This window comes from Coenobita brevimanus, chromosome 85, assembly GCF_032717465.1.
Source record: "Coenobita brevimanus isolate Jiangsu-jjx chromosome 85, ASM3271746v2, whole genome shotgun sequence".
Taxonomy (NCBI): Eukaryota; Metazoa; Arthropoda; class Malacostraca; order Decapoda; family Coenobitidae; genus Coenobita; species Coenobita brevimanus.
Window position 1 is genome coordinate 4,891,565 of NC_137038.1, and position 20,500 is coordinate 4,912,064.

General features: G+C 40.5%; 1 protein-coding gene across 1 annotated transcript in view; it reads right to left on the minus strand.

Annotated features, from left to right (window-relative positions):
* Nucleotides 1-3,974: 3,974 nt before the first annotated feature.
* The window catches only part of LOC145410338 (alpha-mannosidase 2x-like), an 81,636-nt gene continuing 65,110 nt past the window's right edge, over nt 3,975-20,500 (minus strand). The window contains exons 16-22 of the mRNA XM_080280476.1: nt 20,175-20,341; nt 17,606-17,739; nt 13,579-13,731; nt 13,316-13,435; nt 8,392-8,499; nt 7,044-7,268; nt 3,975-4,144 (exon numbers count right to left, since the gene is read on the minus strand). Of these exons, the coding sequence (XP_080136602.1) occupies nt 3,992-4,144; nt 7,044-7,268; nt 8,392-8,499; nt 13,316-13,435; nt 13,579-13,731; nt 17,606-17,739; nt 20,175-20,341 (1,060 nt within the window). The 3' untranslated portion in view covers nt 3,975-3,991. The remainder of the gene's footprint in view (nt 4,145-7,043; nt 7,269-8,391; nt 8,500-13,315; nt 13,436-13,578; nt 13,732-17,605; nt 17,740-20,174; nt 20,342-20,500) is intronic.

Below are 20,500 nucleotides of genomic sequence, written 5' to 3' on the forward strand. Positions count from 1 at the left end.
TTCATACTGCAAAACAATTTATAATGAATCACATACAACTCCAACTGACGGAATTCACCAACAACTCACTGTGAAAAAGAAACAACTTTAAATGGAGACCAGCTGTAATTCTGGAATGACGACTGGCTAGGGATGCTATTCTACTGGCCTTATGGAGTGTATGGTAACAGTAATGTTACTCACTGTCTTGTATCTACCGGTCATCCACTCACTCAGGTATCTAGTCATTTATCTGTCACCATTACCTAAGGGTAATTCATCAATCCAGATATAAGTTAACTCTCATGATCAGGGCAACTCTAGTATTTTATTCCACATAATGCCAGACAGTTTTATGAAGCTGAGCGTAAGTCATCAGACCAAAAGTGGTTACACCGGTACCAGTGGCCCTCTCACATTCATGGCAAACTTTAGCATTGTATTGCAGCTAACGGCAGATGATTCAATTTGCAATGAGTCATAGAAGTCTGAGAGTTAAGGTGGCCAATTTTTGTACAGCACCCTTATTACCCAAAACATGTAAATTCTATTGTTTTCTAAAATGTGATTCACACACACACACACACACACACATGCAGGCCGGCATGCATGCACGCGCACAAAGCATTCACACACACATGCATGTGCACATACACACACACACATAGGAAACTGTTATCTGATAGGAAGGCAGATGAGAACAGTTATAAGAGACAAGGTTTCGCAATGGAAAAATGTGATCAGTGGAGTATCCCAAGGCTCTGTCTTAGCCCCAATAATGTTTTTGATATAATTATATAGTTGATTTGCCAGAAGGTTTGAATTGTTACATAAGTACGTTCACAGATGATGCTAAAATCATGAAATATATTAAATGTACTGATATTTGTAAAAAAAACTGTAAGAGGACCTGGACAAACTCCACAGCTGGAGCCAGACTTGGAAAATGGATTTTAGTGCCAAGAAGTGTCATCTATTAGAAATCAGAGTTAGTGAAAAAAAACACCGCACTGGACATATGAAGCGGGCAATATAAGTAATTAGTAAGAGAAAAGATGAGAAAGACTTGGAACTGATTATTCAGGATGAGTTATCACCAGAAAAGCATATCAACAGAATCATCGGTGGCACTTAAGGATTACTGACCAACATGAGAGAGGCTTTTAATTATATGGATGAGGAAATGCTGAGGAAGTTTATAGTGACCATGATTAGAGTACATGGCTGTGATAAGGTCACCTCATTTAAAGAAGCATACTGATAAACTGAAGAGGGTTCAATGGATGGCTATAAGGATGATACTAAGCCTAAGGGAACTGGCCTACGAGGAGAGATTGGAAAAACTGAAGTTACCAACACTGCGTGACAGAAGGGAAAGAGGCGACTTGAGCACAATCTTTAGAAATATAAGAGAACTGGAAAGAGTGGATAAAGAGGATCTTTTTGTGTTGGATGATGGAAGAACAAGTGGTCATGACTTCAAGATGAGGAAAAGTAGATGTCTTAATGATCTTAAAGGGTTCATTTAGAATAGGTACTTGGAATGACTTAGACAAGGAGGTGATACAGGCAAAAAACATTCCTGTGATTAAAACTAGACCGGATATATGTAGATATGGTGACAGGAAAACATGAGCCTAGCTCAATTCCTGTATATTACAAATAGGAAAATACAAATGGGTAAACACACACACACACACACACACACACACACACACACACACACACACACATGCATGCATGCACATGCATGTGCACTCACGCACACACACAAACACACACACATTATTTTGCAACAGTTTAACCCCTCAGATGATGAATGAATGAATGAATTAACCTCTCAGATACTATGACAACAACCAGAGATTTTATTTACACTGATGCCATGCAATTTCATTCTGCTGCAAGAAGCCACCTGACTAAAAAGAGTTAACCCACTGAGCCTTGGGAAGTCTTTTTTTCACTCTACTCTTGCCATCTCCTGATAATTTCTTGCTGTTTAGGATAGTTTTTCAAATTGAAGGGGTTCTGTGTAGGCCAGGTAAACTCCCTTCAATCTGACAGGTCTTTCCTAAGTTGATAAAAATCATCTAGGGCAGCAAAAAAAAAAAAAAAAAAAAAAAAAAAAAAAAAGTAAGCAGGATTCAATGCCTTAAACAGCTTCTGGATTATAGCTTGGTCTCTTCTTTTGAAAGTAGTATGGCACATTATTTCTGCTTCTGTCTTATCTGTGACTCATGGTAGTTTTATGCTGGGAAATGTTAATAGTAATAACTAATCCCCTATTATTCCCTTTGAGGTGTTGGGGTCTCAGGCTAGGTTTCAGTCATCCAGTACATAAAGTCCTCAAAAAAGAGAGTAGTGCATGGCATAAAAACTGCATCATCATAACAGATAATCTGGATTGCATAATATTATAATGCATGAACACCTATGACACAACACTTTAACAACAGATATCGAGCTAAGAATGCAGTGTTTGGAGCTGCTGTCTTATATGTAATGGAGCAATATACATCATGCTGGGTCAATGTAGAATGTTGTGCATTACATAAGCAAATACTGTACTGCACTGTAAAAAATATAGTATCAGCCAATTATGTATTAACCCTCGCAAGGGTCAGTCCATTTGAGAGTAGAAATTGTACTACAAATATACATATCTGGCTACAAATGCAATGTTTTGGGTCATTGCTTTACATGTGATGAAGCAAATACCATTATGTTACATCTCACAACAGAAGTGAGATGTATGCAAATATGGGATAACAAAAGACTTCCATATTCATATAGCTGACCACAAAATGAAGGTAAAAGATACATAAACATTACAATAAACTTAACCTGATGCACACAACAAGGGGACAGAAAAAACAAGATATTTGCAAAAAAAATATTTTAGCATAATATTAAAGTACTGCAGCTAGATAAAAGGGCATACACATATTTAAACATAATCAAACTTCAAGCATTCAGAAGCAAAGTGTACATAAACACATCTAAACAGCAACAACCATAAAAGGATGAATCTCAGCTCAACAAAATAGAAAACAAATTGTACAACCTAAGGAATGATTTGAAGGAAGAAAAAATTATATCTATTAAAACACTACAACCTCCACATCCTCTACAAACACATACACACAGTGAAAAAGCAAACATACAGAAGGATGGAAATAAGCAATAACTATAACTATATCCAGGACTGCATATAAAGTGCTGTTGACAAAGTGCTACTATGAACACAATAGAACATTTGGCAAAGACTGGTGCAACTGCTGTAACTCTAATTCAGTAAAATACAACAATGCATTCTACACTGCAGCTTAGGCTTGGGTCTGTTTGAAATTTGTAGTATTATGTTTGTGCCCAGGTTCTATATAACTTGATGACTACCTGTTATGTTACCTCCATTTCAACTCAGTATTCATAATTAAGGTATACTGTAATTCAATTTAATTCATCTGATGTCTGTGACACTGGTTTCTTATTAACTTTTAGCCTGAGCACCAAGAAATGCACAGTGTCTTAAGAATCTCTGTATTTAAATGTGTTTGTTGTACTGATATTTTGCCTATGTGTTATTTAACAAGTGACATAAGAATACTGTATCTAATCAGTTTAATTATGCTGCATTTGGATGCTCTATTTAACGTGTGTATTTAAACTAAACTACATCATCTAATCCATGCTTCACCTTACACATGTATCTGAACAGTCTGCATATCAAATTTGTATCCAGTTCATGGAACACACCCATATTCAACTGTGTTACCAAGGAATTTCACCTCTACTCCTCCTGAATTGTGGCATCCAGTTCCTAGGATGGGTTTGCAATTGCCTGCATAATTTTAGCTGTAATAAAATGTCTGTACATTGTCTAAGATGTGTACTAACTTTCATACCCCTACAACAATAATTTACTTTGCCTCTAAAAACATCAGTACTGTACACAACTTCCATACTCCTACAACAATAATTTACCTTGACTCTATAAGCATCTGCACTTGCCCTAACTTGAGGTAAGTTTGAAAGTGTACAATTCCATGGGCTGGAGGGAGAGAGTGTAAGCCTTAGTCATGTCCACACCCTCATACAGCAGGGAGAGGGACATCTGCTGTACCTGCTCTCGGAATGTCTGTGGGAACAGTTCAGACAGCCGCACCTGAAGGGACAGACACTTGTTAAACATTTATTGCAACTCTACACTTGGACTGATGTCATTCTTTACTTTTTGGGGTCCAGTAGCCTGTGACATCATCATCATAACCTTATTTTCCACTGACAGCTACATGTCTGTGACATAGCAACATAAGATGTATTACTGTATCTATACAATACTGTACTGTAATGCAGGCAAACCCCAATTTATGATATCCCTATATGCAATACCCCGGATTAGTGATGGGGGTAGGAATACCACCCTTCCCTGCTTAACAATGGCTGAGCCCCAGTTTAACCCCTAAACTGCAGGGTTGATTTGGCTTGACTTGCGTGTCCCGCAGGCATATTCGCGCTCCAACAGACTCTCTAAAAATATTTGCCAAAAATCAGTTATTAGTCCTAGAATATTAAAATTACATATGCATATGGCACATACCTTCAGCTTTTTCCTGGGATGTTTGTTGAGCCTTCATCGAGTACCGTAGGACTTGTGGAGACCTCTGAAGTTGGGTAACAAAGTCTCCACTTGACACTTCCCGACAACCCGTAACATGATTACCACTGCCTGATATTATCACTAGAAACACTATTCTATGATTTTCAAATAGTTTGGAATCCATACTCCAAAAAAAAAAAAAAAAAAAAAAAAACACTGAAAGCAATGAAAATTATGAGCGCATATGACCTTCCCACTTACACTCGTTCGCTGCTGGTGTTCTGTCATTTATTATTCATAAAAACACTCACACTTTATATTTCCATATATAACACATATATATCTGCAGTCTTTATCCATAAGTTTCCTTCAGTAATAGTAGTTTATTGTCACTCTAGGCATTCAATTTCTCTTTCAGTAAAATACGTAGCATTCACTTTCTCGTCCTGTATACTAGCGTTGAGAGCAAATCTGTCACTTTCACTTCCACTTTCATAACTCATAGTGTTCATACATGTTAGAGTGAAACTTTCATTACTCCTAGTATATATACTTGTATTCTTATATTACTACTAATTTACATTTCTGTTTACATTCTCAGTTTTATTTACATTATTTACATTTCTATTTTATTTACACTGTGTTATGCACTGTCACTTGCAGTAACTTCTATTTTCCACTGTTCACTTATATTTACATTCATTGCTTTCACTTGCTGTTTACACATTATTTACATTTCCACTTGCACTCTTTTAGTCACCAGAAAGATCATAGTCACTGTCCATCATTTTCATTGATAAATTAGCCAGTTCACATTCCAGAGCAGTCACTTAGCCCTTTACCCCTTTCCACACGAGGTTTAGTTGGGGGTAGAGGTCATAGGGCCTTTTGCATGGGGGTAAAAAGCGGCGGAATTGGACAGGCACGAATCCGACGTGGTTTCACCTTGAAAGACGACAGTAAACTGAACACTGTGGTGGCCTAGGGGGAGTGCAATGCTGCCAATGTCAGCGTGGTGACAGCTGCTAATATATACGCTATGAAGATTGGCAGGAAATCTAGACAATACATAATAAATTAGGTAGTTCCAGGTGAATGTAAATATCACTTAGGCTTCTCCCTTCCTTTCTTATATATATTTTTATTACGAGAATAGATTATACGGCATATTTCAAGGGGAAATAAACAGCGAAAATCAGAAAACGAGTGCATGTGAGGTGTTGTCAGGTGATAATTAGCCAATTCCAGGTGTATGGCACTATCACTTACCTTACTTCTTTTTTGTATATATTATTTGGTATAAGAATAGGGCATAGGGCTTATATCAATGGATGAAATCAGTGGAAAATTCCGGGGAAGATTTACTTAGCGCAGCATGGCCGGGCAGGCGAGAGGAGAGGGTAATGGAGGGGAGGTAGGGAAGGGAGTCAAGAACGGGGAGAAATGGCTTAATTGTCAACAATGTATGGGAGTACAGATGAGATTAGGAGTGCTGACTAGTGTTGGACATTGGCAGTACTGATAGATGATACAAGCCACCACTTGAAGGCCCGGGCAAATTCAAAATAACACAGAATTACAAAAGTGACGCCCCGCGGTATGATCCCTTGCTCCCAAGCGTCACGAAAGTGACGCCCCGCAGTTAAGGGGTTAATGATGGGTCCTCCGATGTTTTGTCTGGAAGTGATGGGCCAAAAGTGCTAGGGAGCACCACATCTCCTACTTTCGGGAGGGATAGCAAGGATGACAACCAGGCCCGGACATGGACTTACAAGAAGGAAGTGATGAGAGGTGTCTGAAAATTTCTGACTTATTTTTTATGATTTTCAGATTTTATTTCTCAGGTTTAATGGGTTGTTTACAGGTGTTAGGCTTTAGGTTAGCTTCTTTTACAGCTGTTAGGACATTTAGATTGGCTTAAAACTTTGTTTGGGACTCATTTGGGTGGGTTTATGACTTGGTTGGGGGGGAAACCCAAGGCTCAAAAACAAATCCCTACAACGGACTTTATGATTTATGTTAAATTGTTCCCAACTTATGATACCCCACCTAGCAACAGGTTTTTACTTAACCAACTGCACTGTTAAACCGGGGTTTGCCTGTACAGTATAATGGTAAATTCCTGTGCATAACCATATACACTATGATGTGACCCTAGGATAAAATGCATAAGTTTAATGACAATATTCAATGCAGTACTCTTACTATACTAAGTATGATGAAACTAACGTAGAATATTGACCCTGTCTACATATGTGGTGCAATACAGTTCAGGAGTGTTGAAGGTGCAGTCAGAACCCTGGAAAGGAACTAGCGAAAAAATCTTAAACTTGCCCTGATCTGTGGCACAACGAAGTCCCAGAATGTTGAGGCCACAGTGACACCCCTGGAAAGAAATCAATGGAAGATCTCTGTTGAAGCCACAGTCAAACTACTAGAAGGAAACTGATGGAAATATATTTACCTTGCCCCCGTTTGTGGTGCAATAAAGTCCCGGCGTGTTAAAGGCACAGTCAAATCCAATGCGGTGTAGTGTGAGGGCAGCGTGGGGTGCTGGGGGATGTGGGGTCAGGCGGGAGGCAGGGCCCAGTGTGGCACGGGGCGGGTCCACCAGTGTGCGTAGATTCACCAGGTGCACGTCACATGGTAAGTCACCTGTTGCGCTCCACACTGTCTGCATCTGTCCCGTCTTGTGTAGGGAGTGCGGAATAAGTATTTTTATGTAATGAGTAAGGGAAATCCCATACAAAGGTTAGTTAAAAAAGAAAATGCATAAATGACAACACCACAAGACGTAACAGGTGTAGAGAAATTGACAGCACATGGAACAGATAAGGGCAAATGATTGGGTTAAGATGGGGAACAGCAGATGAAGAGGTAAAAAATATTTCCATGAATGAGTTCTCAAAAACAACTTCTTACAAAGTGCACAACTTTTACTGTAAACTGAAAGAAAATGGTACACTACATAAGTAGCAATGGAACTTTAATTGTAAATATTTCTTCATTTACTGAGGGCTTATTACATAAAAGGATATAAAAGAGTTACTTAGGATGAGGACGTTTTAATAAAAACAGTCATTTCACCCACCCTTAATGTTGCACTTCCTTTATATTCTTCCTGCCATCTGAAAACTTGGGGACACTTTCTGAACCTGAGTGGTTTTATATAATCTTCATTAACCCTTTCAACACAAGAAGCCATTCCTAAGTTGGCTAAAATTATCTGGCACAGGCAAAATATGGGCAGAAAAATGTCCCTAGACTACATAAATTTTTGTTAAGGTAATTTTTCATGTTTGCATTTACGTGACAGCTACTTTCCAAGCTGCACAGTCTCTTGTAACATCTCTGTCAAGTTATTAATTCTATGATTCCTTCTCAGGACCTCATCCCAGATTTTTCTTACTTTCCCAGCATACACTGTTCCTTCCACATTCAAGTGTGTACAGCACTTAACCCAGTTACCCTCACACATTCTCTCCATGTCCAACCACCTCAGCCTGCCTCTGTGCATCATTCTGGGAACACACTCAAAGCTCAAATGTTCTCTTCACCCTTTCAATCTAATAATGTATTTTTCCATTTTATTTCTGCTAGTTACAGATCATTGTATTCAACTTAGGAAGGCCTCTCATACTGAAGGGCTTAATGAAAGCTGTATCTAATCTCTCCAGTCTGCAAAGCCTCTTCTAATCAAAATAAAATGGTAAGAAGGCTGCAAAAATAAAATACAAAATGCACCATTAATGTGAAGTAGCTAAATCTGCACAATGATCCATTCCCCAATGTGACTTTTAACACATCCTTACCTTAGCGGTGGGCAGCAGTGGGTAGAGAGGGTACAGGAGGTCATTAACTGTGGCGTGGGCTAGTAAAGATGGGTATGCCAACAACCCATCTTCCCCAGAGATTGATTCCTGAAATTATTATTTCATTATCATCAATTTTATCCCCTTGTCCCACCTATGGATGAGGTGAGGTAGGGTCCCCCCAAAACATTTAATACATATATATATATATATATATATATATATATATATATATATAAAGGAGAGAGAGAGAGAGAGAGAAATTTGTTTCCACAGGATCTGAAAGTCAAGGTAGTGGAAAAACTGAATTATTTAATATAGTTAATCACAGTTTTCTGCCATTGTTAGCTGCAGAAAATACACACACACACACACACACACACACACACACACACAAAGAACAACAGGAAGAGGTGACGTAATTAGTATGAATATGGGAGGGAGAATGAGACAGAAACACTCCTGCCTGAAATAAATGGCCTGGCACTTACTCATTGGCTGCAGTCTCTTCTTACGTCGTTGCCTCACTGTTGCAAAGAACAGCAGTAAGGAAATTTTTTCTTGGATTCTTTGTACAATTTTCAACTTTAAGGATATTTCCATAGTGGTTTTGTGGTTACGACCTTGCCGAGGGAAAATATACATCCTGATGCCTTTGATGCAAGCATTAACTCAAATTTAACCTGTCAGTCTCTTGGGCAATTTCAACACGGAATGCCTCAATTAAGTTCAAAAAGTCTATGCTGAATAAGATAATCAAGAGAAAGCAAGAACTACATGACAAGGACATCCCCAGTCTCAACAGGTTAAAATGAGATGTGTCATTATAGTTTAGAGGGTTAAATAATCATTCATCATCCTAATGCTCAGTTTTATGTCTGATTTCTAAGTAACATGGGTGAAAAATGTTAAGCTGCTAGCACTCCTCCACCTTGCTCAGTTCTACTTTGGCTCTCTAGTAATAATTCTACTCCTGAGTTCAGTATACACCATCTTGTCCCATATCTTTCTCGGTCTACCTCTCTGCTGATGGTTGAGTAAGTCAATAATTCTACAACTCTTCACCGACCTCCCATGCCCTATACACTTGACATATACATCTTATCTTAATCTCCTTTCTACTTCCTTCTTGCTGCTTTCCATTCTCAGCAATCATCTCAGTTCTTCTAAGGACATCTTATCCATATCTATTACACATTATCTCATGTCATTTTGTGTGACTCTCACTATATCATCTCCTTTTACACATGTTTCACTGCCACACACTGTCACTACTACCATGGGTACTAATCACCTTCCCTTTTGTGGCCAAAGGAGACACCTGAGATGTCAGGATGGGTAACAGTTCTCTGAACTTTCTCCACTGCATGAATAAAATATATATACCACCCAACAGGGTAACTGCACTAACTACCTGAAAGTATTCATTATATGAGTGGCTGCCAAAATAAGTTGTACTTACTGAAATAAAGTATCATCATCATCATCATCATCATCCAGGCCTCTTTTCCCACCCTAGGGCAGGGTGAGGGGTGGCAACGTCAAGACAGCGTATATTTGCCCAATTCAATGGGCCACTCATCATTCAAGCCCACGTAATCTTGGCTTCATCAGATAGGCCCCCTAAAATTTCACCATGTTCTGTTGGTTCACATATACAGTACCTATCTGACAGAGTCAATACAGTACAACCATCTGGAATTTATTCACTACTCAATGTTCTACATAATCCCTAAATTTCAACATGTTACATGATTACTAGGTACATTAGGGCCCCGCAACTCAGGTTTTTTTGACTGGTGATTTCAAGTCTGGCGATAAGATAGAAACTGTCTTCAGCTTCATAACTAGCGACACTGTGGCAATCGTTGTCTAGCGGGCAAGCCACGAGGCACATTTCGACTCGTTTTCCTAGCGAGCGAGTCTCGTCTAGCAAGTGAACTGCACCTAGTGAGCAAGTCATATGGCGTGTTTCGATTCATTGTTGTTTTGCCCATCGCTACGCTAGTGCGACCTTGCCCTTTTTTTTTTTTTTACCCAGCTACCCCATTGTTCACTGTTTTCGCTAGCCTCATGGCTTCTTGGTTGGTGGTGGAAATGGTGGTGAACCTAATGACTATGAAGGGTTTGAAAGTGATGATGAGATAACATAGGGGATATGGAGAAAGGCTGGTTCTCGAGAGGGTGGCAATGGTGGAAAGAAGGGTGGTGATGGTGGAGAGGAGGGTGGCAATGGTGGTGGTGGCACTTACTCCCAGTAAGCATGCACACTCCCAATTCCCAACTTTTTCTTTCAATAAACTGCATTCTGAGCATTTAATGGTGACTTTTTGTTGCTTTGTCATATTAATTATAATAAGTATAAAAATGACTATTTAGTGGATAAAAGTAGACAAAAATGGAAAAATTGTCGAACTTTCTAAATGTTCCAGTCCATTTTTATTATTCACTATATAAAGTTTGCCTCCAAACTAGTGGTCTCATGACTAGTGAGGTTTCAGCAGTCTCTTAAGATCACTTGTTGCGAGGCCCTACTCTACTCATTTTAAAGGAACATGACCAGTATTAACTTTTTACAAAAATATTTGTTGAAAATGCTAAAGTTTGCTGCTACATGAATAAAGCTGCCTGCATACTTCAAAATGCTGTCAGCAGTTGTGGACAGTATAAGGTATGTTATGGGATCATGCAAATTTATAGCTTTGGGTATACAGTGTGTACTGGTAGTCCTTTTTTTTGCACCAAGGTTGTATGCCATGATATTACTGCATGTAATGGCAATTATAATTGTTGTGAACATTTTTTACACAATGCAAACAACTACCTAGTGTGCTTTTTTCACTTACAGGTACAGTCAAGCAGTAATTTAACATAAGTAGGTTTTGAGCATGTAGTATATATATTGTACCCTCTAAAACAGGAACCATATCAAAGCAAAACTCAACAGGGAGTCATCAGCTCAGTCACCTTTAAAAACTGTCAGTCCCTTCATGACTGAATACTGAGGAAGTACCTGGAGGATGCAGCAGCCAACCTGTTAAGAGCATCACCAAGGAGAATTCAGGTAAATCCAGGTCAAAGTGTGACCACTGGCAACATAAATGCATCAACCTCTAGGACACCATTGCAGAAGTCCCATGCCAAAACAACTGCACCAGTGCATGATTCATCTGACAGTGAACCACATCATCCTTCAGAAACAGAAACATTGTTGGACACCTCAGATGATGACAACACCATAACTGATATACCAGTACATCCTACTACAGAAAAAATCAGGGTGTGAAGTACAGTATTGGAAAGGGTGATTATGTTCTGGTGCACTATCCACGTAGAAGCCATGGCAAAGATTATCATGATACAGGTATGTTACACACCTTGACTTAACCAGAAATCATTGCATGGGATATTAACTTTTTCATAAAATACAATCACAGAAAGTGCAGCATGGGCTTCTGACTTTCTAGGAGCTTGAGGTCCCAGACATTACTGTTACATCTACAAAGCAGCATGTTTTGAAATTAGAAAAAACCAAATTCGTGAAGGGGAAACCCATACTTAAAGATGTGTTGGTGCCAAGGATCTCTATCTATCTATCTATCTATTGCCAGACGCCTCAATCCCGTTTGGGGTGGCCACAAACAAATCGCCTCCAAGTCGCCCTGTCCCCCGCCATTTCACTGCCCTGCTCCCAACTCACACCCCCCTCTCTCATATACCTCTCCACCCCATCCCTCCATCTCATCCTTGGCCTCCCCCTCCCTCTTCCCCCCTCCACCTCACTCACATACACTCTCTTCGTCAGTCTTTCACCCTTCATCCTCTCCACATGGCCAAACCACCTCAGTGTGTTTCTCATAACGCTTCCTATCACATCCACATCCACACCACAACGCTCCTTTATATCTTCATTCGTCAGCCTGTCTCTCCACCTGACTCCACAGGCTCCTCTTAAATAACTCATTTCCACTGCTCTCATTCTTGACTTGTGTCCTTCCAACAATGTCCAAGCTTCACTTCCGTACGTTAGAGTTGGTATCACAATACTGTCATGTAGTAACTTTTTCACTTGCATGCTCACTTCCCTGTTTCTTATCACTGCTTTCAAAGAACCAGCAACCTTTCTTCCCTGCTGTACCCTTTCAAGCACTTCACCCTCCAAACCTCCATCCTTACTCATCACACTACCCAAGTACTTAAACGTACTCACATTTTCCAATTCCTCACAATCCAACCTCGCTGTACATTCACTAACCTCACCTCTCTCAAAGACCATCACTTTACTTTTCCCTACATTCACCTTTAGATTCCGTTTGTTACACACTCTCCCAAACTCATCCACCAAGCCTTGCAGCTCCCCTTCGTCTTCACTCAACAACACAGTATCATCTGCAAACAACAGTACAGGGAGTTTCCAAACACTATCCTCTCTCACTGTACGATAAATTTCACACTCAATGATGCTGTCAATACACTTTCATTAGATTTAACACTGATTTTATGTATGTAACATGATTTTCTAATATCTCACAATGTTTTGTTCTCAGCAGTATTTAATGTTTTTTTGAAGGCTTAAATGCCATTAGCAAACACCATTTATGAATGAAAATACCGGTACTTGAATTTTAAACAAACTGGCATGATTGCCCCAAAGAACAGTTCAACTGTGCCATCATGTTTTCCAAGATATTGGTGAAGTTATTATTTAGTGAAGCAACTCTGTTTTCACATTACAATTTCCTCACACATATACCTATTACTTGAGCCAATACAGTGAAGCAAACCACACTTGAAGTTTCTGTGACATTAACAATAAATGAAAACAGCAGCAAAAAACTGACATGATTACCCTGCTCTACAGTAGTAAATCACGGGAGTGATGGGGTTAACAACACTAATAAAACACGCCTCCCCAGTTTCCCACCTTGGCCTTGAGTCTCGGTTCAAGAAGCAGCCTGAATGAGTTTGGAGTGAGGAGGTTGTCCAGCACCCCCTGACCAAGTCCCCGGTTGTCGTCCTGGTTCAGCCGACGGTCCAGCATCACCTGTACCAGACACCACACCACCACTGTGTTACTGGTTACCACATTTATACTCCCTCATCATCTTTAAAACAAATGGCAAGCTATACACTTAATATATATTCATTATCTTTTTACCCTACCAGCTACTCAACCATCCATCTTACCTCCAACTGGCCAGACTTAAGTGAAGAACCACCAAGAGGCTGAGCAGAAAGCAGGGACAGACGGGAATCAGCATCCTGGATAAACGCTTGCGATGGGAATGGATAGTAGTTGGCCTGTATGGGCAGCTTCCCATACCTGGTGCGCTTGATAATCTGATGAGTATAAGAAGAATATCATCACCATCACCATCATCACAACTGCAGCATTATCACTGTTACCATCATCCTATTACCCACGTGTCTTTTTTATTCTTTTTACACTTGCTAGTTACATAAGATAATTTCTAATGCAAGAGGAACTTTCTGATATGAAAGGTTTAGTTCTTGTCAGTCCCTTCACTATGAGGGGGTTCTCCTGGGTTGTATACATTAAGTTAGCTAGAAAAAGGGGTTCATATGAAGTAATGGGGACTCTAGGAAGGAGAACAAAAGTAAGCCTTGAAGCCCTATTTAACACAGACTGAATAACTGTAATCATCATCATCACCCAAACTACTATTCCCACCTATGCCTGGAGTGAGACTGAGTCCAGAGAGCCCTGAAAAACTTGACAGATTGAGATACTAGCCAAAGTCTGCCCAACTGAATGGGCCACACACCTGTTCACCCACTATTCAAGCCCCTAGAATCCAGGCCCCACTGTGTGGGTACCACTTATTCCACACATAGTTACCATAGTTTCACATCTACGTATCTGGCAGAGTCAATGACTGTCAATTTTAAATGGGGTGCCAAACCCTGGTCATGCACTTTTTCACATAAAAATAATCCAGCTAACTCAATTCCTTGTCAATTTCCTTGCCTCATCTGCTTTCATTCCTCTCTTTCTCAAACACTCATTTACCATATCTATCCACCTCCTTTTTGGCCTACCAAACCTCCCACCTTCAAACTTCCTCACCGCTTTATTCACACCCATTCTTCCCACACGACCATACTGTCTAAGCACAATCTTTTTAAGTCTGGTGTCCACAGACTTCCTTCTTACACATCTTTCACAGATTACATTATTCCAATCTCCACACACATTCCTCAACAGCCTCGTCTCCACTGCTCTTACTCATGACTTCATTTTCATGCCACGCCATAGTCACAAACCCATATATTAGTGCAGACACTAAAACTCCTTCAAGCAAGCCTTTCACAGCCATCACACTTAGACCTCTATTTTGTAACACAGCCTTCAGAGAACCTGCCATTTTCTTTCTCTGTGCTTCTCTATTTTCCACTTCTTTTGCACAATTACCTCTTCTCTATCAGTGCACCCAGCTACTTAAACTCTTTCACCAGTTCAAGTCTTCCCATTCATTTTATCACAATGGGAGTCACCTCTCTCAACAATCATTATTTTAATTTAAATTTACTTTCAAGGTATGGCACTCACAGACACCTACAAAACTCTGAACCAGTCTATTATGCTCCTGTCTATTTGCAATCACCACTACATCATTTGCATACATCAGATTTGAGATACTCCATCCTTCACCTTGCACTACTAATGTCATCCCACTCTCCATCAACTTGTGTTTTTACCTATCTCATAACCCCATCCATATATAAATTGAACAACCATTGTTCACCCACCCGTACATCATCCAATCCTATGTCACCCCATAAGGAGTGTAGGAACCCGGGGCTAGGCAAACTGGTCCTGACATTTAAGATGAGTGACCAGCCTCACTCATCCCTGAGTGGCATTATGTGAGCAATAAACCCCAACCATCCCTTGGATATAAGCCTACACAGGCTCAATCCAATTGGAGCATCTTAATTATCCACTAAAACCACCAAGTGCCATAATTCTGTTAACAATAATAAAAATAATAATAATCATCATCCTCTAATCCCGTGTTGCCCCATAAGGAGCACAGGAGCCCATGGCTATGCAAGATGGTCTTGACATTTAAGATGAGAGTGACCAACCTCTCTCATCCCTGAGTGGCACGATGTGAGCAATAAACCCCAACCATACCTTGGATATAAACCTACACAGGCTGAATCCAGTTGGAGTGCCTTAACCCGTCATGTCCCGAGCTATTTCGCACCTCCGACACCCCCCAATCCTGAGGTATTTTCGAAAAAATTTTATTTGGCTAAAACCTCCACTTTAGGTGAGAAATATTGAAAATTCATAGAGAAATCGCTCACCTGAGGTTTAAAATACTCGATCCAGGTAGCAGTACCTCCTTACCTTACTAGGTTTTCTAACAGGCTGACACCAAAGAAAACAAGTTCTATGGGAGGGTAACTATTTCACAACACTCATAAACAGTATTTATTTAGTTACTTGGTACGAATTTATATGTAGTATGAGAGTATATTGGTTTTCAAACAGTAATATAGCATCATAAGCATTGTTTCACTCATTAACTCATCACCATACCTGACCCATTTTTGCCAAATTACCTGGTCATCATTTCTGACTGTTTCTTCCTCTAATGCTATGTAAACTTTGACCTCCACACTGTCATTGATTGGGGAATCACTCTGGCCCTGAATATCTTTATTGGCCAGGTCACTGGTAACAGGTGAATTGCCAAGACAATGGCGTGCAGGGGGGGTGGGGAGTTTATTCAGTGTAAGGCATTGTCCCTGCTTGGCATCTTGTAGAGGAATAGAGGAAGGTGTCCCGTGTATATGCATGAAAAATCACACGCGAAAATTGAAAATTGTGCAAATTATGAACCTTGCAATTGCACGACGTACCAGTACGTCGATGGGACTGGCAAATGCAAAATGTTTTACCCATACGTCGACGGGACACCTCGGGTTAAGCACCTGCTAAACCACCAGGTGCCATAATTTGATTATATGGTTACCACCCAGTGTGGTAAATGGTTTCCTGGTGTACAGGAAACCTTTTGGCTTGTCACTAAATGTACGGTCACCTGCAGACAGAAGGAAGAGGAAAGAAAGAAGGAAATAATAATAATTTCATTCATCATTCATTCATCATCTAATCCTGTGTTGATCCACGACAAGCACAGGACCCAAGGGCCAGGCAAGTTGGTTCTGACATTTAAGATGAGGGTGACCAGCTCTTGTCACCCCTGCATTACATGAGCAACAAACCCCAACCACTCCTTGGATATAAATCTGCATCAGCTCAATCTGATCAGAGCACCTTAATTACTCACTGAACCACCAGGCACCATTATTTGGTTATATGGTTATCACTCAGCATAGTAAATGGTTTCCTGGTGTACAGAAAACCATTTGGTTTGTCACTCAGTGTAGAGTCACCTATAGGCAGGAGGAAGAGGAGAGAGTGAAGGAAAGAATGACAGAGAAGGAAGTGTAAAGTCACACATAGGCAGAAAAATGAGAAAAGAATGAAGGAAAGAAAAACAGAAGAGGAAGGAAGGATGAGAGGAAAGGGTAGACACCCCAAGCAGCACTACATTGAGCAAGTGGATGGTGAGCATCCCATCTTACCACAATAATAATAATAATAATAATAATAAAAATAATAATCCATCCATCCATCATCCAATCCTACATTGCCCCATGAGAAGCGTAGGAGCCCGGGGCTAGACAGTTGGTCCCGACATTTTTAAGATGAGAGTGAATAATAATAATAATAATAATAATAATAACAATAATTCTTTCCTCATTCTTCTGCCTATGGGTAACTTTACACTCCCTGTTCTGTCTTTCTTTCCTTCATTCTTTCCTCTTCCTTCTGCCTATGGGTGACCCCACTAAGTGACAAGCCAAATGGGTTCCTGTACACCAGGAAACCATTTACTATGCTGGGTGGTAACCATATAATCAAATTATGGTGCTTGGTGGTTTAGTTGGTAATTAAGGTGCTCCAATCAGATTGAGCCTGTGTAGGTTTATATCCAAGGGATGGTTGGGGTTTATTGCTCATGTAATGCCACTCAGGGATGAGTGAGGCTGGTCATTCTCATCTTATATGTCAGGACCAACTTGCCTAGCCCCGTTTCCTACGCTCCTCATGGGGCGACATAGTACTGGATGATGGATGGATGGATGGATGGACAATAATAATCTATACTCTCACCTGGAATCCATTAAGGTCTGTGTAGAAGACATCACCACTCTTCACGTCAGATGACAGTCTCATGGCAAACTCAAAGTTACGTTCGGACTTGATGTCCACCATATTATGTATATCCACGCTCTGCCCATCAACACCTGTGGTGGAGAGAGGGGGAGAGTGAGGGACAGGAATGAAGGAGATGAGTGGAGGAAACAGGTCGAGATGAGTGGGGGAGAGGAGGGAGGAAGATAAAAGGAAGGGAAAGGTACATGTCACTGAGCTTACAGCTTCCTAGTACAGCCTATGAACCCCTTCAACCTGGCAATGTATTTTTCTTGCTTATTCTTGCTACCACTTGATAATTTTATTAAACTTAGGGAAGATGTCTAGAAGTGCAGGCCTTAACGATGGCTAGAGTTAACTCCTCTAGTTAGAGAAGGCTCTCTAAAACTGAATAAACTTGTCAGGAGATAACAGGTATACAGCGAATAATATGTCATCACAATGAAGGGGTTATCAACCAATCCTCTGGAGGACTCCTTCACAAAGTGGCACTGCAGTAGGGACACAACACCACTACCTGGTTATGTACATGTTCCAAAAGTTTTTCCCCATCTCCCAAAAAGGATGATGGTGGACAGCAGCAGAATGGCAACTTCAGCTTACAGTCCACTGGGTGTTTGGACTTGAGGTTAGGCTACTGTGGTCCAGAACCTTACAGGTGGGTGACTGGCCTAATGGCCTACATACTCTGCTTGTATAACATGATCAAAATACCTCCAACAACTTACTGTAGACATGATTCAATGAACTAAACTTTCACCATAACTAGTAATTTATACCATAAAGACATATATCACATCATTTATCATCACAAACTCATTGTTGTTGTTGTGGTCCCAGACTCATCTAGACATGAACCTGGTGTAATGCAGGCTGACACTGCACTTCTACAATCCATCATCCTCTTTTTGTGGGATAGGGAGGGAGCTGAGTCACATTTGGCTATATCAGTGCCATCTCATGAAGATGTTCCTCTCCAGCACCATCCTGCCTCTATTCCCCTCTTAAGAATGGGGAAGGGTATGACCCCATAATAGAAGTACGAAATAATAAAATACCTGTATTAGCTAGTGCAACAATTATCAAGAGCATTCTTCCTGAAATTGGTCATACATCCATCTACCTCTCATTTAAGATTTCATAATTATGGGCTTGACACTAAAAGTCAACACCATTTTTAATTTATTTTTTAATGCAATTTTTGTGGTAGGTGGGGGCACTTACCATCCACTCACTCAATGTAGTGCTGCTCTCGGGTGTCTGCCCTGTCCTCTCCTCCATCCTTCTTTCCTTCCACCTTCTTCTGTCTTTCTTTCCTTCATTCTTTCCTCGTCTTTCTGCCTGCGGGTGACTTTACACTCCCTCTTCTGTCTTTCATTCCTTCATTCTTCCCTCTTCCTTCTGCCTGTGGGTGACTCTACACTGAGTGACAAGCCAAATGGTTTCCTGGTGTACAGGAAACCATTTACTACGCTGGGTGGTAACCATATAAACAAATTTTGGCGCCTGGTGGTTTAGTGGGTAATTACTGTGCTCCAATTGGATTGAGCCGGTGAAGGTTTATATCCAAGGGGTAATTGGGGTTAATTGCTCATGCAATGCCACTCAGGGATGAATGAGGTTGGTCACTCTCATCTTAAATGTTAGGACCAGCTGCCTAGCCCCGGGCTCCTACGCTCCTCATGGGGCAACGTAGGATTGGATGATGGATGGATGGATTTTTTGCAATTTACATATGCTTGTGGGATAAGGCTTCAGCAATCACATTTCAAAACAGGTGCAACACTTTTCATATACACCTTCATGCAAGCTGTTCTTGTTGTTGTTATTTTGGCCCCAGACTCATCTGAATGTGAACTAAATAAACTGCAAGTTGACATTACCCTTCTGCAGCCCACCATCCTCTATTTGGGGTACAGGAAGGAGCTGACGGACATTTATATACATAATTAGAGTTGTTGCTCCTGATACTGCCTACACATAAGGCTGAGTCCTAAAAAACATACAATTTGAAAGATAAAGTGATACTGTACTGTATATGGCACAAGAATCCCCAGGGTTGCCAGATTTTCCTGGAAACAACTGGCCAAGCATGCTATCTGTAAGTATTCTATGTAAATTTTATTGGCAAAACAGGGATAAAGTAAAAGGAGACAAACAGGCTATTTACAGTACAGGAAATACATTTTCTTGGTGCCAGATGAAACAAAAAATTATCAAATTAATTAAACTGGTCCTCAAAAGGTCAACCTGACAATTTTCACTGATGAAAATTGCTCATGCCCAAATATGGAAATCAGATTTACAGTTGTAAACATCCTGTCTTTGAAAAAAAAAAAAAAAAAAAAAAAAAAATCGCATTCCCTCAAAAATGCATAAAAAAAAGGCTGAGAAGCAGTTTTGATTTTCTGTGCATATAAGCATACAATGACCCTAAAGTACTTAGCTTTGTATGCCAAAAGCATACAGTAAACAGGTATGCACACTTCATCCTTATTACAACTCCTCCAAAACCCAGCCAACACACCAGGAGAGTTCTTGAGTGAGACGGTGTGGAGGATGTGCGTGAGCTGTGTGGTGAGCGATGAGATGAGTGGCCCCCTCACCATTACCACCCCACTGCCCCCGGGAGACACTGGAACTGCTTCCTTGTCCGGCAGGAACAGGTACGCCCCACTTGTCTCGTGCCGGTTGCTGTTAAGAGAAAAGATAGATTTGACTATGGTGTGTTTACTGTAGCCTGCACGTGGGAGGTGGTTGTGGTCATCATAAACTTACTTGCTGTAGTGCTGCCTACTTCTTGTTTCACCTTTATCCTTCCTTTTCTGCACGCCTTCCTCGCTTCCTACTTCT